Here is a 27,743-nt window from a genome sequence, read left to right on the forward strand (position 1 = left end):
TACTTACAGGACACACATAGAATATAAGTATAATTAGCTTCATTTCATTTTCATTATAGCTCCTATAAACAACCGGAAGTGTGAGGGAAAATAGCAAAGAATGTAAAATTTTCCTCTTTAGTGTTCCTTTGTTTAATTTTGCGTCCACACAAATCGCCCCCCCCCCCCCACTTTCATTTGCCCACCCCCATGGTCACTACTAACAAACTGAAGAAGCGTGAAGCCTGTTTTTATATCCAACCTTTACCATCTTTATTGATATAATTATCTGTATTAAGTTTCATTCTTCTCTTGTTGCGTGTCCTTGTGCTATCTTACACTCTAATACACAAAGTGACTTATGTGCGACTTTTTGACAATAGTGTCAACTTCCCGAACGTATCTCATCGATTTCCTTCATCTTTCGAAACTAGTTGCATCTGAAGCTAGGAGTAAAACTCATGGGTTCTTACTGAAATTGTCACCCGGCTGAAATGATTGTAAACATATTTTCTCACACGTTTATTATTGAGATAAAGTGGGAAATTAAAACACAATTCAGAATATTGTGATTTCCCCCTCACGAGGCACTCATTGCACGGGTATAGAAAAAGTTTTCACATTAACAAAACTATCTTTTAAGTATTATGATAAAATGATAAACACAGACTGACCAGAATGATGAAAAGGTGCATTGTTAACATGGATTGATAGAAAAGACAGACGAAAGGAAATATCTCAAATGATACAAAAGAGAAGCGGATCAGTTGGTTTCTTCATTGTCAACATCAATAATTCAACATTTTAATTGATAAAATAAGAATATTTGACAAACGACATTAAGGCACGTCTAACAAGATGTAAGACGTGTCAAATATAAAAAGACAACCCACTTAAGTAAAAAAGATATACTGTTTTAATGTGATATATAAATTCATTAGTAACGAAGTGATACACAGCATAAATATAGACAAAGGAACATCAATGTTAGGAGGTAAATCTGTTCAACAACAACAAAAACTTAAGAAAAACGGAAAACAAAATACAATTGATATTACGTTAAACATACTCGAAATAACATACAGCCTGTATAGCGACAAATAACGTTTTGTTAAAAACTCTTGTGGAACATTGTGGAAGTAAGATAAAATAGATATAACGAAAGCTATTAAGGTCTCATAAGTAATAATGGCAGTATGATATAATATGGTAAGTTGATCCAAACTAACAAACATCCCATGAAAGACCACTAAGCTATATACACGACTGCACGTTTTACATACCAGGTATTAGGACATTAAGGTCAGTTTAATAGCTGTAATGTCTTGATACATCAACATAAGTATAAAAATAAGTAACTTTAAAAATCCCCTTTTTAGTTGCATGGTCAATATGGTGGAAATACAAATTTGCTTGAAACAAGTTTGTTTATCAAGGACTAAGATTGGTAGATTGTTAGAATTCGAGTGGTCCGTGGGCTTGCTGGGTGGTTGGCTCCTGGACAATGATATCGATATCAGAGACAAACATTCGACAGTGCGCAGGTATACAATAGTACGGTATTGATACAAACGCGTCACCTGCAGCCTTCCACATATTGTATGACGGATATCTACCTTACAGCACGCACCCAGCAGCTCTCTGCAACAGTGACAGCTGCCAAAGGTCTGCCTGTATAACTGGGTACGTGTTTCCATTTGGACGTGGTATCCACTTACTCAATATGACTCTAACACTTCGTAGTCAGGCATCAATGGTGGAGCTGTAACTGAAGGATTGAATTTGTGGGCCAGGTTACAGAAAAAAGAACGTTGAAATACCCCAGAAAGTAACTTAAATTATATGGGAACTATGCCTATTGTAAGGGCAGTGTGTTCATACGGCTGAATAAGTAGTTATTTGTTACTTTGGAATATCAGAAACTGTCAGAAACAAAAGGTAAGTTATTTGATATGATATGACATTATGCCTGATTTCAAAATGAATAACAAAGATACAAGGAATGTTGAATATGTTTTTAACGAAAGGAAATAATGTTCTAATATGATAAGTTTGTCACTACATCAAAGGTTAATTCACAAGTATTTCGGATGTTTTTTTTAATTGTCAATTTGAATTCTGATGGATGATTTCCTTTACTTTTTCCAAACACAAATCTTTATTTTGAGTTAAATATGAAAAATCTTGTTTATTTTACTACGAGCACCAGGACACTATAGTAATATTCATATTGCTTTGGCCATCGCGTAATAATTACCAACTGAGGCCATATGATAAACCCTTAGACCCACAGTACAGTTATATAGGTGTCAAGTGTTTATTTAACCGTGTTGACAACAAAACAGTGTCTTATTGGAGATCTTAAGTTAATACACTTCATTTAAATGTGAATTCAGGACCATGGCAGATTTTAATTGTGCAGCAGTTCTCTGTTAGAAAGGGTCTTACAGAAACTACAAATATTAATACGTCGTTAATGGTGTTTTCAAACAGATCCTTCAAGATGTCCCTAAATCTTAAGAACAAACATTGGTAATATAATTGAATATTGATTTATATCTTCTGGACCAATTATCATTTGGCTTTCAATAATGGTAATATTCATAATCATTTCTTCAAATATAGTTGTTAATCAGATTGTTTCACGAATATTTTTTTCTTATATTCTAAACTCGATGCCAACTTTTACAAACATAAGTTAGTGTATCTGAGTTAAACCTTGTTGTAATGCCGCTAGATTGTTGGCGTTATGAATGGGTTTCGCAATTTACAAAGGGAGACGATTCGAGAAAATTATAATAGAATATGATTAAAATATTATTTTTGTAAATAAAAGACACTGTCATTTTGTAAAAAAATAGAAATAACTATATACAAGTTAATTGTTAAGAGAATATCATCGAACTGCTTAATTAAATATTCCTATAATAAACTTGTTAGATTGCCAAAAGCGTATCACTAAGCATTATTTTATCCTGAGTATGAATTTTTCCTTTTTTTAAATATGGCTGTGACATAAGGGTGAAGACCATTTAGTCCCCGGTGAAGGGCTAAGGCCTGAAAACTTGGATCTACATTGACTGTTGATATGTATCTTGTTACATTCTCTGATTAACATGTCCTTAGTATATCTCTAAATTAACATAAGTGTACATGTCGCGAGAAACAAATAGTCACTTTGACTCTCGAGGAGATACTATCACTATTACAAGTTGCATGCAGATGATGACACTATTTTCTTTAACCATTTTCTTTTAATTATTTTACGCGAAATACATCTCACAGTTGTGTGTTTTATAGACTTTCAGTCCTGATGTTCTTTTCCACGGTGCTCAACCGAAAATTCAAAAATTAACTTTTTATCGTATACGATATAGTTAACTGTCTGATTGCTTTTACATGACGGTCCTCGATGTGAACCGTTTGCTTGGTAAGTGCTTTCAATAATCAATTTGCAATAATCGAAGCGTGTGGGCTTGAAAAATAATCAAAAACATGAAATAAACATCAATATATGGTTAAACTTTAGTTTGTGTGGGGGTTCATTATACATTTTCCTTTGTTTTGGTGTCACCTCAGTTCCTGGTGTTGTCCTACCTGTTTATGTCCCCTCAGTGCCCTGTGTTGTCCTTCCTTTTGTATAAGTGTCACCTTAGTTCATGTTATTGTTTCCTTTTGATTTTATGTCTCCTCGGCTCCTGTTGTTGTCTGTCACTTTTTTATGTCACCTCAGTGTCTCTTGTTGTCCTTCAGTTTGTTTTATGTCACCTCAGTGCCTGTTGTTGTCTTTCCTTTTGTTTTGTTGTCTCCTGAGTTCTATTGTTGTCTTTCCGTTTGTTTTGTTAACAAAACGTATCATCTATAGTTCAAATACTGTCTTTGGTTGAACACGTGGTAGAATTTGTTTTGTTACCTTCGAAACAGTTATAATAATATTTAGATAACGAAAGAAAGTTTTCCAAAGAATTATAAATTGAAACCATAATTCAGATTTCAAAGTAAGTTTCAAACTTTGCTTTAATCTTGCTAGAAATACAGTTCCGCGAACGTTAATTAAAGATGAATTTAACTCGTCTAACCTGTCTATAAGTCTGCCTGGCTGCATGCGTATGGAGTGTCAAATAAACTTACCACTCAATCTCTCCGATGTCACATACAAAACACATATAACTATGTACAACAGACCAGGGCATGGTTATCTGTTCATATAATACCTCTCTCTCCATCTCTGTGTCTCTGTCTCTGTGTGTGTGTGTGTGTGTGTGTGTGTGTGTGTGTGTCTCTCTCTCTCTCTCTCTCTCTCTCTCTCTCTCTCTCTCTCTCTCTCTCTCTCTCTCACACATGACTGAACTGAACTGAAGTTGATTACCGTTAGTAACTTCTGTGTGGCTTTGGTGTTACCGATTCCTGTGGGAGTTCCCTATCACCAATTACATATAACAATCGAACCGATCCATCACAAATGCATTTATTTATTGACAGCTAAACATGATAGTGGTACAGCCGAGGGACCTCGTGATGTAGACTACAATTGAAGGATGGATTCAAATTGTCGGTTTACAAATACAGAACAGTGGTATCGTGAAACGTGACAGAGACAAAGTCGATGGGTGAAACGTGACTAAAGATTAAGAGGAGGTCTGAATCAGGACATTGATTCGGCGGTCTAAATATGACAGATTAAGACAAGAGTTAAGATGTGATCGAGACGAAGGAAAGAGCTTGATCAATACTAAAGGAAAGGGATGAAGCATAGCAGAGGTAAGGATGAGATGTTAAACGAGGCAAAATAAAGGCAAAAGAAGAAAGAATCGTGGCAGATATTTCAACACTTGGTGACTATTCAAAGAGACAAGGACTAGAAGGAAACGTAAACGGAATGCACGAGTGAGGAAACATAAAAGAAGAGGGGGTTTACCGTATGTAAGGAAAGAGGATAAATCCTAAACAAACGAACGAGAAAAATGTTGTTGAATGACGTGGAAAGAAATGTAACAGGCATTCAATTAAATGACAAAAATTAACATTGGTGAATATGAAAAGTGAAACGTCGCAAGTAAAAGTTTCACACGTATAAAGAATATGGCGGAACATGAGACAAAGCACCCAAAAAGAGTCATTTAATTGAAACTAATGAAGGAATTTTGTGTCTTTCCTTTATGAGGATTGTTTCAAACTAAAACAGAAGTGGATATTTTTACAATAAAGAGGAAAATCTGAAATCAATACTGTATCGAGTGAAGACCGAAGTCTCAAATGAAATATTAATTGTGTTTTGCCTAGACTATCAACGATTAAGTAGTATGGAGATGGGTTCGAGTGGACTGTTACTGGTGATGTTACTCCATGTCTCCATGGGTAAGTATTATTGACTCTTGTGTCACTGGTTATAACTTTTCTCAAATTTATACAATATTATTAAAATAGCCTTATTTATAAGTATAAGGATTTAATTAATTCCAGTGTAATTCTGGCCATTTTGTAGTACGAACAGAGCTGTTGTACGTTTAGCATTTTCAATGTTTTTCTTTCGCAGAAGTATTTACTTTTTACAGTATTATTAACCCTGGAGTTTTAACCCATCATCATCATCATCATCATCATCATCATCATCATCATTCTAAATTTCTTCTTAGGGTTGATAAATATGGATTTTTTTGAAAAGTTCTTTTTACACAACCAATAGGAATTTCTATGTGACGTTTCGATGACTAGTATGGTATGTTAACTGTCGCCTTCATCAGACAAATGATCAGTGAAGCGTATGCACACAAAAGTGTAAAAAACGTGTAAGTGTTGTCCACAAAATCGATGTCGGTTCGTCTACGCCGTAGGCGTTTTACAATAGTTGTTCTATATGAACCGAAATGACTCGATTCAGCTACGCTTTTTTAATACTTTAACCTAGATGTGCGAGAGTCTTTAAGCCCCCTTATCTCGATTTAGAACTGGCCCACTTCTGCGTATCCAAATGGTTTCCTTTAACTGCCGCTTGAACTGATTGCTCTCTCTGTCCAAAACTTTGGAGGCATCCCATTCAATCACATGCTTTTTTCTGATCTGGTGAAGTTCCTACCTTCTTGGGTTTTCGTATCTTTCCGGTGTTCACCAAGGCGGATCCCTAATCGCCTTCCAGCCACTCTAATATACGATGCGTCGCAGTTTTTTCATCCGATTTTGTATACGCATTCTACGACTTTTTCTTTAGGTGTTTTATCCTTATGGTGTACTAGGATATTCACGTGGGGCTTCATGACTGTTGCTATGCCATGACCGCGATATATCCTCTAGATGGTTTCGGATATACCCTTTATATATGGAATGACTACTTGGCTTTGGTTTTGTTCTATCCTTGTTTGGCCTTTTCTTGTTCTTTCCCTTACTTTGACACTGTTTTTGTACCCGTTTTAGGGCCAGTTCCGGAAATGCGCATGTTCTCATTGCCCTAGCGATGTGATTCTGCTCTTGTTTTTGTCCTGTTGTTCTGTGACTCTAGTATCACATCTGTTGAGCAATGTGCGTACGACGCCTAACAATCAACATCATCATCACCCGTCCAATGAGTTTCATCAGCAGCACAATAGATATTGTTATCAGTGCTATTCGTATCAACTCGATTGATAACAGTATAATTCTATTATCAACACAGCATCACCAATCTACACAATAAATATCATCATCTGCACCATAAGAGTAACTGCATAATACCCACTATATATGTACTGTGTAATTTCTTGATAACATTCCCATTCTATTTTTACCTAGAAGAGTAAATGCATTGCTCAATTATTAAAACTATTTTGTTGCTACTCTGATTAAGTCGTTCTGTTTATGAAAACAATTCTAATATGAAAATGATTATATTATACTGAAAGGGAATTAGCAATGCATCTAAATCAATATTAACATTTTGCATAACGACTTTCCCCTATTAAAAGGAACACAGTTTCTTCAACTTGATTACAAAAAGTACAAAGAGTTTTAACGTTTATAATAAAACGCATATTCGATTGTTTTCAACGACTCTCTGCAAAGCAAGTCACGCACAAAGAGTATAAAGACAACTATGTTGGATATTTGGATGGATGATTAGAACCAGGACAAACCTAGACAATTACTTACTAGATATTTCATTATAACAGTGACTATCTACGACGACAGAAAACATGGCATATCATTGAAACCCCGATCCAACCTTCTGTTTATTTTATCGTCTGGGAGAGTTGGCATATATAGTTTATATAGGAAATGAATATGTGTTTATCGATTGAAATCGAACGCTTCAATCCTCTTCAGAATTCCATTGAGTGAATTATTGATACAGAAACTAAATCTCCATTTGAAATTTCGAAATTGCGACATTAATCTTTCAAGCATGGTTTTATAGCACAATTTTAAAATCTAATGTTGTTTATCGATTTCATTTCATGAAATAAGCTGGTTACCAATAAGAGATTATAGCATGTCGAATGCAAATGAACTATCCCCTGTTTGTTAGGTAGGTTGAGCTGATAAAATGATGCTTAAATTATATAATGATCAACTCAAACCCTTGTTTAAGCTTTCATCACAATGTGATACAATAATACAAAAATGAAATAATATATATGTGTATTACAAAACTGTAATGTAAACAGTGTTTAAGCACTTAAGATACTTTTCATAGGTGTTTATTTTGAAGAAGGTCGTGAAATACAGTCAAACCTGCTTGAGCGGTCACCTGAAATAAGCAGCCACCTCCTCTATGTGGTCAGTCTGTGGTCCACACGATAGATAAAAAACTATATAATGAACCTGAATAAGCAGCCACCTGTCTAATGCGGCCAGCAGTCACAAAACTCTGGCCCGAGACGTTATCTCCACCTGTATTCAGCGGTCATTTTGTCCAGAAATTGACATCAAGAAGATCATAATATATTAACAAGAACACATCTCAATAGAGCAAAGCTAATACCAATGTGTAATTAAAAACCATAGGTTATAAGGTTTGCCACGTTGAATTGACAAGTTGTTTACACAGCGATTTTCAGCTTGCAAATTAGGGCAGGTCCTACCGACCCATCAACAATGTTTTACAAACAAAACAATTATTCCCACCTTGTGTACTCAATCAGCTTGTGATTTTCAAAACAAGTATGATCTTTTGTGGTATCTGTACATACTTGATTCAAAGCTACTCAGGCATAATATGTTGTTTTTTTTCATAACTGTGTCCTGATTTATTTCTATAATATACTTAATTGGTTTGTAATAGCTGTGCGAGATCAGGACATTAGTGTTAACCTTTCCATACGGCGCATGGGTGCTGAGAATAAACCGTTACAATAAGTTGAAAGCTCAAAGATTCTTGCAAAGTTCTAGATTTATTGAGTGATTGATATATAAGTGATGAATTAACTAAATACTGATATATCATTTCATTAGAAAATTATTTGAACCACATAGATCAGAATACATAGCAATGCAGATTTTCATTAAAAGTAGATCTACATGTAGATTCCAGTACTGGTGGTTGTCTGCTATCAAAAAAACGTATGTGGAACACGTGAGTAGCCAAACAAAAATAAATTCATCATTTCAAGAAATTAATCACCAAAACGTCTTTGTATTTTGTTGATTATGCATTTATATTCAAGTATGAAATCGTACCCCTGTTGATGAAGCGAGAAAAAATCAAAATAACATAGCAGCCTATATTGCCGGGAAAATGTCCTTATAACCCGTGGATGTATGAAAACTTGGTTGTGATTTTCGAGTGAGCCTGGTTTTAGCAGCCACCTATCTTAAGCGGCAAATTTCTGCCGTTCCCTTGGGTGGCATCTTAATACAGGTTTGACTACAGTGCTATCCTAATTAAAATGCACAAGAAGTCTTGACGCTTGTAATTGTGACGTCACAATACACGAATACCATTAACCCGTGTCTTAACTAGCATTGGTAAGTACGGCAGATAACTTGTCAACAAAATATAGTTCCTACAGTGTAATTAACGGGTTGAATTACTAACGTCATACTCATTTGGAAATAATAAGCTCCGACTCCTTTGTTACCGTGCTTTTTAAGTATATCAACCGATTACATTTGGTATACAGGAATAACCGGTTATTGCGCACTCCCATTATTTTAAACAAAGCAATTAATCAAATGACTAATATCTAATTACTCAAAATGAAATAAAAGATGAAATTACTGAACTTCTGTTATGAGGAACGAACTAATAACGCGACCTACAAATCTAACAACGGGAGTGATTTGTAAATTAAGATTGTTATATTACATGATATGGACATAGAGGCAAGTTATTGACTGCATCCATCGTCTATCCTGTTAAATATTGTTAAATCTCCCATTATGTAAAATGAAGTAAAAGATAAAATCACTAACTTCTTGTTGTATTAAATTAAGTAACATCTCAAATTACTAACCTGTGGTATAGAATGGAGTTATATGAAATTACTAACCTATTATAAAAAATGGAGAAATATTTCAAATCACTAACAACTTACAGTATATGAAATTGAGAAATATATCAAAACACTTACCTCTTATTGTATGAAATAAAGAAATATATCAAATTACTGTCCTTTTATTTAAAATGGTGAAATATATCAACTATTATATAAATAGAAGTAATAGATCGAATCACTACACTCAATTGTATATTGAAGTTATATATCAAATCACTAACCTCCTATTGTATAAAATGAAGTACCAGATTACATAAATAATCCCCTGTAATGTAAAATGTAGTTATAAATCAAAGAACTTTCTTCACTTCATTTAAAATACACTATATTACTTTTATCACATTATGAAAGGTTTGCGGTTGCGTTTCAAATCGATATACAGTTCATGTTATGCGTTGATCTGAAACCTTTGGATTTAACTGATTTCATTGTGTAAATAAAGTGAAGTGGTTTATATTAACATATGACGTGTACCAGCTATCCTTGCAACCGTTTACTATAGGTTTAGATAGAAATTATATCAATCATGTTGTACGTTTTATTTTAAATGTATCGATCCGCCTATATCTGACTGCTACTGTGGAAATGGTTTATTTAGTAGAAGATTCATTTTCATAATTAAAGTGATAAAGTGGAACCATTAATCTAATAATGCAATTTATAAACCACTTTACCTCCGGCGCTATTTCATGAAGAAGGTCATTAAGGTGCTATTACCAATAATTTGTTAGTTATTTTTATGGATGCATTTAATGTAGATACATTTTTTTACAGTTACAATTGTTTTCATTTGAGTATTTGGAATCAAAAATAAAAACAAAACAGAACTTCTAGTGGTCAAACTTAAAATTTATTGATGTCCGATTCTTACACTTTACAAATGTTGCTACTTCGGTTTTGTAAATACACGGAATCAAAATGAAAAGTGAATACCTTACTGAGGAGAATATCTCGAAACCCGAAAAACTCTGTGTTAATGAATGGAGTTTTGTGATTCGGAACCAATGGTCACCATGAAGAATTCCACATTAGTAGCTAACACCTCAAAATAACAATAATAAAGGAAAAAAATCAATCAAATCAAAGCATATAAAATCGAAGCTTTATGTAGAAATACTTATGTATATCACAAGGCTAATAATACAACTGTACAGAATAGTTTGTTTTATTAACTGAATAATATCTGTTTACTAGGCCTAAATATACAATGTTTCCTTAACATCAACACAAACCTAGTTCAAGACGGGTTTTTTTAATCTTGAGTTGGGATTTTCAAGATTATCTTGTGTGTGTTGTGTGTTGTGATAAAAATATAACGTTGCTCAGTTTGTATGCTGTGAGAAGCTAACTCCGTTTGTTACTATTAGCTTACCCTGTGTTTTGTAATTAGGTCACCATGTGCGTTATGATTAGGTCACCCTGTGTTTTGTTATAAGCTTACCCTATGTTTTGTAATTAGCTCACCCTGTGTTTTGTGATTAGCTCACCCTGTGTTTTGTAATTAGCTTACCCTGTGTTTTGTGATTAGTTTACCCTGTGTTTTGTGATTAGCTCACCCTTTGTTTTGTAATTAGCTTACCCTGTGTTTTGTAATTAGCTCACCCTGTGTTTTGTGATTAGCTTACCCTGTGTTTTGTGATTAGCTTACCCTGTGTTTTGTAATTAGCTCACCCTGTGCGTTATGATTAGCTCACCCTGTGTTTTGTAATTAGGTTACCCTGTGTTTTGTGATTAGCTTACCCTGTGTTTTGTAATTAGCTCACCCTGTGTTTTGTGATTAGCTTACCCTGTGTTTTGTGATTAGCTTACCCTGTGTTTTGTAATTAGCTCACCCTGTGCGTTATGATTAGCTCACCCTGTGTTTTGTAATTAGGTTACCCTGTGTTTTGTGATTAGCTTACCCTGTGTTTTGTAATTAGCTCACCCTGTGTTTTGTGATTAGCTTACCCTGTGTTTTGTGATTAGCTTACCCTGTGTTTTGTAATTAGCTCACCCTGTGCGTTATGATTAGCTCACCCTGTGTTTTGTAATTAGGTTACCCTGTGTTTTGTGATTAGGTCACCATGTGCGTTATGATTAGGTCACCCTGTGTTTTGTGATTATGTCACCCTGTGTTTTGTGATTAGCTTACCCTGTGTTTTGTGATTAGCTCACCCTGTGTTTTGTGATTAGCTTACCCTGTGTCTCTTGATTAAGTCATCCTGTGTTTTGTAATTAGGTTACCCTGTGTTTTGTGATTAGGTCACCATGTGCGTTATGATTAGGTCACCCTGTGTTTTGTTATAAGCTTACCCTATGTTTTGTAATTAGCTCACCCTGTGTTTTGTGATTAGCTCACCCTGTGTTTTGTAATTAGCTTACCCTGTGTTTCGTGATTAGCTTACCCTGTGTTTTGTGATTAGCTCACCCTGTGTTTTGTGATTAGCTTACCCTGTGTTTTGTGATTAGCTCACCCTGTGCGTTATGATTAGCTCACCCTGTGTTTTGTAATTAGCTCACCCTGTGCGTTATGATTAGCTTACCCTGTGTTTTGTAATCAGCTCACCCTGTGCGTTATGATTAGCTCACCCTGTATTTTGTAATTAGCTCACCCTGTGCGTTATGATTAGCTCACCCTGTGTTTTGTTATTAGCTTACCCTATGTTTCGTGATTAAGTCACCATGTGTTTTGTAATTAGCTGATCCTGTGTTTTGTGATAAGCTCATCCTTTGTCTTATGATTAGTCCACCCTTTGTGTTATGATTAGCTCACCCTGTGTTTTGTGATTAGGTCACAATGTGCGTTATGATTAGCTCACCCTGTGTTTTGTGATTAGCTCACAATGTGTTTTGTGATTAGCTTATCCTGTGTTTCGTTATTAAGTCACCCTGGGTTTTTTGTGATTAGCTTACCCTGTGTTTTGTGATTAGGTCACCCTGTGTTTTGCTATTAGCTTACCCTATGTTTTGTGATAAGCTAACCTTGTGTGTCGTGATTAAGTCCCCCTGTGTTTTGTTATTAGCTTAGCCTGTGTTTTGTGATTAGCTCACCCTCTGCGTTATGATTAGCTCACCCTGTGTTTTGTGATTAGCTCACCCTCTGCGTTATGATTAGCTCACCCTGTGTTTTGTGATTAGGTCACCATGTACATTATGATTAGCTCCCCTTGGGTTTTGTGATTAGCTAACCCTGTGTTTCGTGATTAAGTCACACTGTGTTTTGTTATTAGCTCACCCTGTGTTTTGTGATTAGCTCACCCTCTGCGTTATGATTAGCTCACCCTGTGTTTTGTGATTAGCTCACCCTCTGCGTTATGATTAGCTCACCCAGTGTTTTGTGATTAGGTCACCCTATGCATTATGATTAGCTCACCCTGTGTTTTGTGATTTGCTTTCCCTGTGTTTTGTGATTAGCTCACCCTATGCATTATGATTAGCTCACCCTGTGTTTTGTGATTAGGTCACCATGTGCGTTATGATTAGCTCCCCTTGGGTTTTGTGATTAGGTCACGCTGTGTTTTGTTATTAGCTCACCCTGTGTTTGTGATTAGCTCACCATTTGTTTTGTGATTCACTTACCATGTGTTATGAGATTAACTCACCCTTTGTTTTGTGATGAACTCACCCTTTGTGTTTTGATTAGCTCACCCTGTGTTTTGTGATTAGCTTACCCTGTTTTTGTGATTCACTTACCATGTGTTATGAGATTAACTCACCCTTTGTTTTGTGATTAGGTCACCCTGTGTTTTGTGATTAGCTTACCCTGTTTTTATGATTCACTTACCATGTGTTATGAGATTAACTCACCCTGTGTTTTGTGATTAGCTCACCCTGTGTTTGTGATTAGCTCACCATTTGTTTTGTCATTCACTTACTATGTGTTTTGTGATGAACTCACCCTTTGTGTTTTGATTAGCTCACCCTGTGTTTTGTGATTAACTTACCCTATGTGTTATGATTAGGTCACTGTGTTTTGTGATTAGCTTACCCTGTGTTTTGTTATTAGCTTACCCTGTGTTTTGTGACTAGCTTACCATGTGCTTTGTGATTAGCTCACCCTGTTTTTTTGTGATTAGCTCACCTTATGCGTTATGATTAGCTCACCCTGCGTGTTATGATTAGCTCACACTTTGGGGTATGATTATCTCACCCTTTGTGTTTTGTTATTAGCTTACCCTGTGTTTTGTGGTTAGCTCACCCTATGTGTTATGATTAAGTCACCCTTTGTGTTATGATTAGGTCACCCTGTGTTTTGTGATTAGCTTATTCTTTGTTTTGTGATTAACTTACCCTATGTGTTATGATTAGGTCATTGTGTTTTGTGATTAGCTTACCCTGTGTTTTGTGGTTAGCTCACCCTATGTGTTTTGATTATGTCACCATTTGTGTTATGATTAGCTCACCCTGTGTTTTGTGATTAGCGTGCCCTTTGATTTGTGATTTGTTCACCCTGTGTGTTGCAATAAGCCCATTCTAGGGAGCAACAGTGGTCACGTGATGAAGGCGTCTGACCGTCTACTTTCACTTCACATCTGCAGCAGGTTCGTAGGCTGGACACGTTCATGGGGCGGTCGCAAGACACTGTTTAGAGGTCAGCGAGTTTTCTCCGGGTTCTCGGTTTTCTTCCACCACCACAACCAGGCTTGTCCTTAAATGACTATATATGTTAATAATACATTAAGCACTAACAAATAGCCCACATTGTGTATTGTGATTAGCTCAATCTGCGTGTTTACTTATCTCATCCTGTGTTTTGGGTCTAGCCTACCACTGTGCATTTTGAAAAGCTCATTCTGTATGCTTTGATCGCTTTACAATGTGTATTGTAATTAGCTATACTTACAGTTATGTCCATGCATTCATTTTTCATTACAATATTCAGTTTTAATTATGAGTTTAGACAAATATTTGTCATTCCCTTTCGTCGGCTTTAATTGCTAATTTGATCATGTCTCTCTATTCAACTGCTGTTACTTGTATTCACTTGTTTGATTGTGTGTGCCTTCATTTGCGTCCTTTTCATTTTGAAGTTGGATTTCTGATGACAATCGCAAAGCTTTTGTATTTTACCAATAAAACAAACGAAGAAAAATGCACCCTAGGTCCTGTATTTATTAAATCATGTATTTTAATTGGCCTTTATATCTCATGATCAAATAGCTTAATCCATAAATGAAGACATGTACGACCTTTCATCGGTGAAAATGACGCTTAAATTGGTTTTGTACGGACAGATTATACATAAAAATAATGTGCATCAGGAGAATATTAAAGCATTTACCACTGCTTCATGTTCGTATATGGTCGAATATCGATATCTAACTTAATATTACATGTTCCATGTTCGTATATGGTCGGATATCGGTATTTAACTTATTATTACATGTTCCATGTTTGTATATGGTCGGATATCGATATTTAACTTATTATTACAAGTTCCATATTCGTATATGGTCGGATATCGATATTTTATTTATTATTCCTTATTCCATGTTCGTATATGGTCGGATATCGATATTTTACTTATTATTCCTTATTCCATGTTCGTATATAGTCGGATATCGATATTTGACTTATTATTACATTTCCATGTGCGTCTGTGACCGGACATCGATATTTAACTTATTATTACATGTTGCATTACCACTGCTTCATGTTCGTATATGGTCGAATATCGATATCTAGCTTAATATTACATGTTCCATGTTCGTATATGGTCGGATATCGATATTTGACTTTTTATTACATTTCCATGTTCGTCTGTGACCGGACATAGATATTTAACTTATTATTACATGTTGCATTACCACTGCTTCATGTTCGTATATGGTTGAATATCGATATCTAACTTAATATTACATGTTTCATGTTCGTATATGGTCGGATATCGGTATTTAACTTATTATTACTTATTCCATGTTCGAATATGGTCTGTTATCGATATTTTACTTATTATTCCTTATTCCATGTTTGTTTCTGGTCGGATATCGATATTTAACTTATTATTACAAGTTCCATATTCGTATATGGTCGGATATCGATATTTTACTTATTATTCCTTATTCCATGTTCGTATATGGTCGGATATCGATATTTGACTTATTATTACATTTCCATGTTCGTCTGTGACCGGACATCGATATTTAACTTATTATTACATGTTGCATGTTCTTATATGGTCGGATATCGATATTTTACTTATTATTACATGTTCCATGTTCGTATAAGGTCGGATATCGATATTTAACTTATTATTACATGTTCCATGTTTGTATATGGTCGGATATCGATATTTTACTTATTATTCCTTATTCCATGTTTGTTTCTGGTCGGATATCGATATTTAACTTATTATTACATGTTGCATGTTCGTATATGGCCGGATATCGATAGTTAACTTATTATTACATGTTGCATGTTCGTATATGGCCGGATATCGATATTTAACTTATTATTACATGTTCCGTGTTTGTATAGGGTCGGATATCGATATTTTACTTATTATTACATGTTCCATGTTCGTATATGGTCGGATATCGATATTTTTCTTATTATTCCTTATTCCATGTTCGTACATGGTCTGTTATCGATATTTAACTTATTATTACATGTTGCATGTTGGTATATGGCCGGATATCGGTATTTAACTTATTATTACATGTTCCATGTGCGTATATGGTCGGATATCGATATTTTACTTATTATTCCTTTTTCCATGTTCGTATATGGTCTGTTATCTATATTTAACTTATTACTACATGTTCCATGTTCGTATATGGCCGGATATCGATATTTAACTTATTATTACAAGTTCCATATTCGTATATGGTCGGATATCGATATTTTACTTTTTATTCCTTATTCCATGTTTGTTTCTGGGCGGATATCGATATTTAACTTATTATTACAAGTTCCATATTCGTATATGGACGGATATCGATATTTTACTTGTTATTCCTTATTCCATGTTCGTATATGGTTTGTTATCGATATTTAACTTATTATTACATGTTCCATATTCGTTTATGGTCGGTTATCGATATTTAACTTATTATTTCATGTTCCATGTTTGTATATGGTCGGATATCGATATTTTACTTTTTATTCCTTGTTCCATGTTAGTATATGGTCTGTTATCGATATTTAACCTATTACTACATGTTCCATGTTCGTATATGGCCGGATATCGATAGTTAACTTATTATTACATGTTGCATGTTCGTATATGGCCGGGTATCGGTATTTAACTTATTATTACATGTTCCCTGTTCGTATATGGTCGGATATCGGTATTTTACTTATTATTCCTTATTCCATATTCGTATATGGTCTGTTATCGATATTTTACTTAGTATTCCTTATTCCATGTTCGTATATGGACTGTTATCGATATTTAACTAATTACTACATGTTCCATGTTCGTATATGGTCTGTTATCTATATTTAACTTATTACTACATGTTCCATGTTCGTATATGGCCGGATATCGATATTTAACTTATTATTACAAGTTCCATATTCGTATATGGTCGGATATCGATATTTTTCTTATTATTCCTTATTCCATGTTCGTATACGGTCTGTTATCGATATTTAACTTATTATTACATGTTGCATGTTCGTATATGGCCGGGTATCGGTATTTAACTTATTATTACATGTTCCCTGTTCGTATATGGTCGGATATCGGTATTTTACTTATTATTCCTTATTCCATATTCGTATATGGTCTGTTATCGATATTTTACTTAGTATTCCTTATTCCATGTTCGTATATGGACTGTTATCGATATTTAACTAATTACTACATGTCCCATGTTCGTATATGGTTTGTTATCGATATTTAACTTATTACTACATATTACATGTTGCATGTTCTTATATGGTCGGATATCGATATTTTACTTACTATTCCTTATTCCATGTTCGTATATGGTCTGATATCGATATTTAACTTATTACTACATGTTCCATGTTCGTACATGGTCGGATATCGATATTTTACTTATTCTTCCTTATTCCATGTTCGTATATGGTCGGATATCGATATTTTCCTTATTATTCCTTATTCCATGTTCGTATACGGTCTGTTATCGATATTTAACTTATTATTACATGTTCCATGTTCGTCGATTACCGGATATTCATAACTAAATTAATTTCCAAAATACGTTTATGTGCGGATATTTATATTAGATTTAATTTCCATGTACGTTCACGTTAGGATATGGATATTTAGAATTTTTCCATTTCTCCATGAACGTTTATGCTAGGATATGGATATCTAGATAATGTCCATTGTTCCATGTACGTTCACGTTAGGATATGAATATCTAGATTATTTTTCTATTGCTCCATGAACGTTCATGCTAGGATATGGATATCTAGATAATGTCCATTGTTCCATGTACGTTCACGTTAGGATATGGATATCTAGATTATTTTCCATTGCTCCATGAACGTTTATGCTAGGATATGAATGTCTAGATTATTTTCCATTGCTCCATGAACGTTTATGGTAGGATATGAATGTCTAGATTATTTTTCTATTGCTCCATGAACGTTTATGCTAGGATATGGATATCTAGATTATTTTTTTTTTGCTCCATGGACGTTCATGCTAGGATATGGATATCTAGATTATTTTCCATTGCTCCATGTACAGTCGCTGAAGGTCGGATATTGATATCATAATTACTTTCAACTGCCCCATGTTCGTTTATGGTTGCTATCTGAATTATTTTCCACGGCTCCATGTAAATCCTTTGTCAGATAATACCATGGTCCGTGTACGTTTATAATAAGATATTGATATGTAAACTGTTCTCGATTGCTCCATGTACGTACATTGTCAGATATGTGTCTCCAAACTAATTCCAATTATTCCAAATTCGTACATTGTTGGATATTGATATTTTTTCCAAAAATCTATGTATGTACATTGTCGAAAATTAATATTTGTTTCAATCTCCTAGTTAAACATATTAGAAAATAGAAAGCCAAATATAACGCCACTGAGGAATATATCTTTGAATGTAACAGAAGTGTAAATATTATCTTGATACATACAAGCAACATTCGGCATCATTCAATGTCTTTCATAGAAAGATTGTATTTCTCTGTTAATTCAATAAGTTACAAGGTAAAACACTACATACTGCAAATATTGCTTAGCAAGAAAAAAATGTATAGATAGATTTATGAAGAAATCGTTACAAACATCAATGGCTAGCAAGAGAAGGGAAACGGTTTCATTTGGGTAATATTGCTTTAGGGGTATTTCTAGGTCTTTAAGAGAAATGTTCATTATGCATATGTACACACATTCATGTTAAAGATAAAATAAGTTGTTTTAAGCAAATTAAAAGCATTTCATTTAACTTAAATGGTAAACATGTCAGGAAACTTAACGTATTGTAACCTCATGAATGTTGAGTAAATAAATTCGCTTCTTGAAATGAATGCAAAGTTGAACGTTGGCATTCATATTGATTGTAAATGCCGACCGAAAAAAATATTCCATACTTTCATTCACAATTTACATGTCATCTCGATGTGGCAGGGTTTTATAGTATCATAGAGTGGTAATACTAATGCATTTGACAACGAAGCGTACTTTCTCGGAATTATGAGAAAACGGATACGACATATGATACAAGATTAAGTTCTTTATTACTTTGAGGTTTACTTGCTCATGAGTAGATGCAGAAAACTTGTAATCTTGACAATGGACCATAAAATGTTTAGCCTCCAATTTAGGATTCTTCTTTTTTCTTCTTTTCTTTTTCACCCCTTTTTCTTCCTCTCCATTTTCTTCAATTCTGTCTTCAGCTGAATTATTTGTTAGTTTGTATCGACTATTCTAGCCTTGTGTGTTGACGTTTCGATTATTTTAGCCTTTTGTGTTGACGTTTCGACTATTCTAGCCTTGTGTGTTGATGTTTCGACTATTCTGGACTTGTGTGTTGACGTTTTGACTATTCTAGCCTTGTGTGTTGATGTTTTGAATATTCTAGGCTTGTGTGTTGACGTTTCGACTATTCTAGCCTCGTGCGTTGACGTTTTGACTATTCTAGCCTTGTGTGTTGATGTTTCGACTATTCTAGCCTTGTGTGTTGACGTTTGGACCATTCTAGCCTTGTGTGTTGACGTTTCGAAAATTCTAGCCTTTTGTGTTGACGCTTAGTCTATTCTAGCCTTTTGTGTTGACGTTTCGACAATTCTTTCCTGGTGTGTTGACGTTGCTAAATATTTTATTTTACTTATCGCCGACGTTTAACGTGTGATAGAGGATATCTTTAATAGTGTGTTTAACACACATAGCATTTGCACACTTCTACCCCCTAACCTTTCGATATCTCCATGACACAACACTCGAGGTCGTTATCTAAGGATATTAGTTTGAATGCAATATATATCTATGATATACAGTATGGAAAGTTTACACGACTTGGTTGTATCCATAATTAATGGGATTTCCACGATAAGTTAATTATTTTTTTTCAGTCATGCGTGAACTGCATATGTAGAGTAAATCAATAAAGCTGAACAAAAGTAAGGCATTTTCCTTTGAGAAGGCGGGAGCAGTGTATGCAGATTAAGGTTGTTTACAGCATGGTGACAAAGGCAGAACTGTAGTATTCAGACTATTAAAATTACCTTATGACAGTGATGGGGCTGCAATTAAGTTGCAATATATTCATTGCTAACATATTGTAAACACAATAAGGGAAATAAATAAATAGATATAATATTTGATATTTGATTGTGCTTGGTGACAATAGAGATATGCATTTTTTTATTTTTTTTTGTAATTTTCATTAATGAATTGATATTTAACAACAAAAGGAGCACAGTACGGAATTTATCAAATAAAAACGTATACCATTGTTATTTTCATAAAAAATAAATTGTTTGAAATATATTGGACGGAATCACATAATCTCTATTAATCTCATGCCTGATACCCATGTACAAGACCCTTTGATGTAAGCCGAGGCTTGTTTTGATAACAGGAAAGAGAAAATATATGGTATAACATCAGAGAATTATTTGTCCCATATAACCAACATATGTTTCTAGGGAGTTGTTAAACGAATCCTGTTTGGTCACTCATTGTACCTGTTGTCTTTATTGTATTGTTGTATTGTTTATTCACTTTCAGCCTTACGGCCCATAAGCATTACAGCATAATACAGAGTAATTAATGTGTACATGTACAATAAGGGTGTCGAAAACATTACACAAATATTGAATAACATGTAACATAACCTACATTGTACAAGACAAGCTGATTTGATAGATGGCGGACAGTTGTACGCACATGAGAATACAAATGACAAAAGAAAAGTATTAATGAGATGATTAATTGAAGTAATGTACATGATTGAAAGATTGGAAGAATCTCAATCAAATGAAGTAAGAAGTAATCAGTTTTTATCTGGAGATAAAAAGAAAAAGCATGCACATGATAATTAAACAATGCACATTATGTCGAGCGTAATAGTTATAGCTTTATACTATTTGAAAATAACAAAATAAAATAGGAAAACCATCCAGCACTCGTCGGGGAACCTCTTTATTATGACTATATATTGACAATATACTTCATCTTTGAAAACAGGATTTCTTGCATACATGCTTGTGATATTTAAAGCACGAAATCTCGAGACGTAAGATTTTAATGGTATTCCTTACGGTTGCATGTAAAGCTTCACCTAATATAAATTATCCCTTGGGTCTCTCATTTTCAGGCTAGCATAAAAAATAATCAAACTCTTTCTCACAAATATAATAATATATATTCCAAAAGATGTTAAAATCTACCACCAATATACATAAAAAATTGAAACCTATTTCCTGAATATGAAAGTACATACTTAAATCTATCGCATAATTATTTTTCGCACTAATTAGTTCATTGACATTTAAGTGGTTGATAGTATATGTTCTAGTCTTTTATCGCAGAATGAATAAATAATACCAGGAAGCGGTCTATGGAACTCTGTTCTTTATACACATATGACAGGCGGAACACATTACTGATAGGCGGCTTTGTAAGTACCTGTGTACGTCAGGCAGGTTTAAAGGCGCCCAGTTTGCGGATTGAGCGAACGAGTGTGAGGACGTATCTAGTATATATGAGTGATACTTTCTTTCAACCCATATATCGAGAAGTAGTGTTCACTATGGCCAGTGCAGGACAACTTGGTCAATACGGACTCAAAGCCTCCGTCGGGCAGTCGCCAGGTACTGTCCGCAGGTCGATGGTTTTTATCCGGGTACTGCGGTTTTCCTCCCCCATCAAAACCTGACTCGTCCTGATATGACCGTTAATAAAAAGTGTGTAGAGGAATGTATTTCGAAAATGCCCATTTTTGTGAACAAAATTAATTTTAGTGATCGGGTCTTCGATTTTTTTTTATATTATTATTACACTCTATTTTTTTAAAAATAATATAATGACCTCTTGATATAAATACAATTCCGATGTTGTTTGTAACACAATTCCGTGTGTTTTAGTCAATATTAACAAGATGCTTATTGTTGATGAAAATTATATTTTTGTGATATCAAGAGGTCCCCCTTTTGTTTTGGTGTTTTATTAGATATCGTAATTATATTTTCTTGGCGCCTTTTAAGATGGGTTAATTTTGTGTTTACTTAATGGTATACTGTTGCTATATTGCCCTAAGTATAATTAGGTACAGTGACTCAGTTATGCATCAATTGATTGATGTATCCATTTCAAGTTGTGTTGTTAGCAACACATTGTTAAATGGCGTTAATGCTTTGGTTGGGTAAACAACAATAGATTAATGGCGTCAAGGTAAAAAGTTACCGTTAATCATACATTTTTTATAATCACAGACAATTAAACCACAATCAGCATAGAAAGGTCATACAGGGTCAAAAGGTACACGATTAATTAGGGGTTAATACAAAGAACGCAAAAAGGGTTGATCCGGAGAAGCCCAAGGTAGTAATCTAAGCTTATGCACAAACACATAACGTTTCCATGGTGACATTTTATCGTTCCAATGAGCATAAATGGCGCATTGGTACAACCTATCAAACAGCTTGTCATTAAACTCAAAACGGTCTTTCATGGTTTAACTAGTTTGTGTGTGTAGATTTTAACGTCCAGACAATAGCGGAGGCTGTATGATAGCAGGTCACAAAGTACACGTATCACCTCACAGAAAATACTCGAAATCTAAGCCAGGAAACACATTCTTTTTTTAACTTTACCTGTCGATACAGGAAGCAAAAAAAAAGTGACCATTTTCTACACCACATGGCCTTTTCGTTCATTTAGTAATACTCACCACTAGAATCTAAAGAATGTATGGTCGCCATTAGGATCTCGAAAGGAAATATACTATTTGTTGGTGTGACACAAAGGTCAATGTGTTTGATTATGCTCATTAGAGTACCTTGTGGTTTGGTTATCACTACCCGAGCTCTCGATGTGAGGACAAGTCGTTTCTTGGATTTATCCTAGATTTACATGGCGGGTGTCCTCGATGAAGCAGAAGACGGCTCTGACCGGAAGTATATATTTCGTGTTTATATGGACTCTAGATTAAAAACATAGCTGATGAATTGGATTGGATTCATGCTCTAGCGCGCGAGGAGGCTAATTGACGAATGCAAACATTTCACGAATATTAGTTCCATACACAAATTTCTTTCAGTTTTGCGATATCCTCATCACAATCGCGAATAATTGAAGTATTCGCGAATGAAGAATATTTTATTAGTTCGCGAAATAAAGCAATTTGAATCAATTCAATAAAAAATACCTGACGTCAACAATCAACTTAAATTAATATTACTGTAATTTTGTGAAACCGAAATAGAAAACGACACATTATGAACAACCTACTTGACGTTTAAAATAACACCACCGGTCGCCTTTAAACCAAGAATAAATAGATCAATTATGTTTTATTTGTGTCAGCTTTTAAGCATGTACTTAATCGTTACGCAGAAACAGACATTTAATGAAAAGTTCACCTTTGTTCATTTACAATTTTTTCAAAGAACAAATATGTGCCTGGAACCATTTTCTCACGACCGTGGTCACTTTGTACAGTACGGTATGTTGATAGAGAATGTATCGCTTGTATGTTTGATTTGCTCTTGTCAATGACATGTATACGATGAACCCTTGATTACTAAGACTTCACAAAACAATACTTGGGTCCTAGGAACCAGGTATTGGAATATGTTGTATAATTTATATAGCGAAAAGACTGGCGTTGACGCAGTCAAACTAACCCCGACAACGGGGCAGTTTGTATCCGACCTCTGTGTAGTGTCTTAAGCTGTGGTCACATCATACGGTCACACACGTAGTTGACCTTAGTCCATGTGAACGTAGTTGACCGTAGTCCATGTGAACGTAGTTGACCGTAGTCCATGTGAACGTAGTTGACCGTAGTCCATGTGAACGTAGTCGACCGTAGTCCATTTGAACGTAGTTGACCGTAGTGTCCAACGGTCAACTAGGTTGAAGTAGGTTCAAAATCGGCAAAAGAGGAAATATAAAGAAAGTAGGGTGAACTACATGTAAATACGGGTAACTTACGTTGAACTTCGTAGAACTGAGATAAAAATAGCTAGGGTAAACTAGGGTCGCACTTCGTCTAACTACGGGCAACTACGTTAAAATACGTCTAACTACGTTTAACTAAGGTCACCTACGGTCTACTACGGTCATCCCCACTACGGTCATCCCTACTACGGCCATTCCCACTACGGCCATCCCGTCTACGGTCTACTACGGCCAACCCCACTACGGCCATCCCCACTACGGTCATCTCCACTACGGTCATCCCCACTACGGTCTACTTCGGTCATCCCCACTACGGTCATCCCCTCTACGGTCTACTACGGTCATCCCCACTCCGGTCTACTACGGTCATCCCCACTACGGTCTACTACGGTCATCTCCACTCCGGTCTACTACGGCCATCCCCACTACGGTCTACTACGGTCATCCCCACTACGGTCTACTACGGTCATCCCCACTACGGTCTACTACGGTCATCCCCACTACGGTCTACTACGGTCATCCCCACTACGGTCTACTACGGTCATCCCCACTACGGTCTACTACGGTCATCCCCACTACGGTCTACTACGGTCATCCCCACTACGGTCTACTACGGTCATCCCCACTACGGTCTACTACGGTCATCCCCACTACGGTCTACTACGGTCATCCCCACTACGGTCTACTACGGTCATACCCACTACGGTCTACTACGGTCTTCCCAACTACGGTCTACTACGGTCATCCCCACTACGGTCTACTACGGTCATCCCCCCTACGGTCAACTATTTGCGTTATCGTAAGATGTGACCGCGGCTTTCAAATCTTATTATAAAGATATCGTACAGTTGGGAGAAGCTCTTGATGAAAATACCGCTTATTTTGGGAGAATTTAAAACCAAATGGAAATTTTGAAATAGTTCAATTTGTTATTACTATTGCACATCATTAAATTACTTTACACAAACGTTTTGGGTTTTGGTTTTGAAATTGAATGTACTACATGTATCTATTTAATTAATTTAACAACAACATACAGTTGTAACACATATAGGAAGAAATGATGATACAGTTTGATAGGAGCACGTGTTATTTAGGGACTGACAGCGTCAAATCAATAGTATTTTTAAGAATAAAAAAAAATCGAAACGAACACCATGATTTGATATAAACATTTCATATGAACGAAACAAGGAAAGAACTGTTAAACATAGCCTTTTGTCCAATATATTGACCTATTAATGAAATGATCGAAACTAACATATACGTTGTATCAGTTAGATAAAAACTAGTTAAATATGTACATTGCAATATGGTTTAAGTTCTCTACATAGTATCGCTCAGGAACAAATTTCCAACGGTCAGAGCAGTGAATGTTGCCATTATGTGTATGTTTAATTTATATATTCTATATTGTAGGATTCTCCGTATTGAATTCCAAGCGTTTGTTTCCAACATCGATTGGAGGTAGCGGCAGCCGAATGACGTCAACGAATGAAGCTAATGTTGAAGTAAACATCCACCTATCAAATCAAAAAGGTTCGAAAGCAGATACGGCGTCCTCCATGGAGGTAAATAAAAACGTGTTAATGAAACAAACTGTCGTCAAGCAATCAAACTATCAAAAGTCGACAAAGTCGCCTCCCGTCAGAACACGGTTGTTGCCCGCTATAATTACTGACCTCGGGGTCGATGAAACGGCTGATATTATTAAACAAATACAGCAGCAAAATGTGGATAAAATGTCTGAGGAGGATGCTAGTTTGAATAACATACACATATCTAAAGAACACGATGTAGATAATGTAGACGATGCAATTGAAACCAACAAAATGTTCCCAGAACACGTAAGGACTAAGCGTTCTACAAATGACACAGCCGCTGCGTCATCTTTTCTTGATGATCCAAACAATGTGGCCATGTTCATCGTTCTACCAGCCATAGTGTTCGTTTATGGGGGATGTATCTGCATCTACTGTGTACATAAATGCCAGGATTACGTGGAGAGAGTGGAACCCCTAAAGGTTATCAAACAGAAAGTATTCGGGCTACCTCCGGAAACTCCCGAGCCGCATAGCAGAGAATGGATGAAAAGGTTCATGAAACGAAGACGTCCAACAAGTTCGCGGAGTTTACCTGACCCCGAAAGTACGCAAACGAAAGAGTTCGATACAAGGTCAATATTCTCAGACACGGGCATTTCGTACTTTAGAGATACTACAAACAAAAGTGCATTTTCAGAAACGGATATAGACTCCGGAGTCCATTCGGAAGGAAGTCGAGCAAACGATAACGTGATTTACGTTGACGCAGATTCCCCAGACATTCAAAACTTAAATGACATGACCGTGGAAGTGAGACGAGTGGAGACATCAGAGATTGCGGTTCAGACTGAAGACATCCATATCACCACCACTTCCTCTTCCGACATGTGTGTCTTTACATGTGAAACCGGTACTTCAATGCATGAAAAAACCCAACCTAAGAAAATAAAGAAAAAATCTAATAACGTCAGTTCCAGATATCTAAGTTGGCTAAGATCTGCCCGCGAATTGCGTGAAGTATTAGACAATAACACCGAGCCACGAACCCTACACCAAATGCTTAAAATTGCGGCGGGGAAAGAAAACACAGAACGGCAAGACGGAACAGAGTCTGACCCGGAAGTGAATCAACAAAATACCAAGCAACCAGAAAGAAAGGTCGAAAAGAAACCAGAGCCTAAACGGCAGACCAGTTCTCCAATAATCTCTGTAGAACCGTATCAGAACGATTCTTCGTACATATCTATTCACAAGAAAAAAGCAAACTTGTTGAAGCAACATGGAAGCTTTAAAGGGTCGTCAAACGCCGTGACACCCCTAGAGACAAGGCACACGAGTGCCTCAACCTCCTCCTCCCGGGTTACAGACTCACCCCCGGGGGACGGCCCGCCTCCCTATTACAGATTAGGGGACGTGAAGGGGCCTTCTTACATGTCTATGTATAAAAAGAAACCGATTGTTGCAAAAGAAGGTGGGGGAGGTCGAGGATCTGGAGACGCCACGAAGTATGTTGGCATCAACAGTAGTGATACCGACTCACTAGTGTAATCAAATGTTGCTTAGCTACCTTCATGCATTCTGTGATATGTACAGCAAAATTTGACGTGTCAGCAAGCACGTGCACACGTAAATATGAAATTCTTTATGTCATATTGTAGTTTATATTTATTTGTAACTGTAGTGATTCCCAACATGTTTCTACTCTGTACAGGCCATGATTAGTTTTTTTCCTATGAAATTTCTCTATATCCATACAAATTATTCATAGATTATTGGCATTTCAGACGGTTAGAATATTTTGATATTTGTCCTGGTAATATTGCAGAAAAGTGTTAACATAAGAAGTATGGACCAAGCAAATCAAGGTCACTAACCCTAACCGAACCAATTCCAGGTCCCTAACCCTAACCTAACCACCTCCAGGTCACTAACCCTAACCGAACCACCTCCAGGTCACTAACCCTAACCGAACCAACTCCAGGTCACTTACCCTAACCGAACCAATTCCAGGTCACTAACCCTAACCGAACCAACTACAGGTCACTAACCCTAATCGAACCAACTCCAGGTCACTAACCCTAACCTAACCACCTCCAGGTCACTAACCCTAACCGAACCAACTACAGGTCACTAACCCTAACCGAACCAATTCCAGGTCACTAAACCTAACCTAACCACCTCCAGGTCACTAACCCTAACCGAACCAATTCCAGG

General features: G+C 35.8%; 1 protein-coding gene across 1 annotated transcript; it reads left to right on the forward strand.

Annotated features, from left to right (window-relative positions):
* Positions 1-1,590: 1,590 nt before the first annotated feature.
* Positions 1,591-27,743, forward strand: LOC110454729. Its single transcript, XM_021504403.1, has 3 exons — positions 1,591-1,917; positions 4,462-5,337; positions 25,405-27,743. Exons 2-3 carry the CDS (start codon positions 5,283-5,285, stop codon positions 27,075-27,077), a joined length of 1,728 nt encoding a protein of 575 aa, XP_021360078.1. The 5' UTR covers positions 1,591-1,917; positions 4,462-5,282; the 3' UTR covers positions 27,078-27,743.

This window comes from Mizuhopecten yessoensis, unplaced genomic scaffold (assembly GCF_002113885.1).
Source record: "Mizuhopecten yessoensis strain PY_sf001 unplaced genomic scaffold, ASM211388v2 scaffold8037, whole genome shotgun sequence".
NCBI lineage: Eukaryota > Metazoa > Mollusca > Bivalvia > Pectinida > Pectinidae > Mizuhopecten > Mizuhopecten yessoensis.

Bases quoted from the DNA above. Each gene is read 5' to 3' on its own strand.
- LOC110454729 (XM_021504403.1), top strand. From the start codon at position 5,283: ATGGAGATGGGTTCGAGTGGACTGTTACTGGTGATGTTACTCCATGTC. The intron at 5,338-25,404 runs GTAAGTATTATT...TCTATATTGTAG, and splicing joins GTTACTCCATGTCTCCATGG to GATTCTCCGTATTGAATTCC.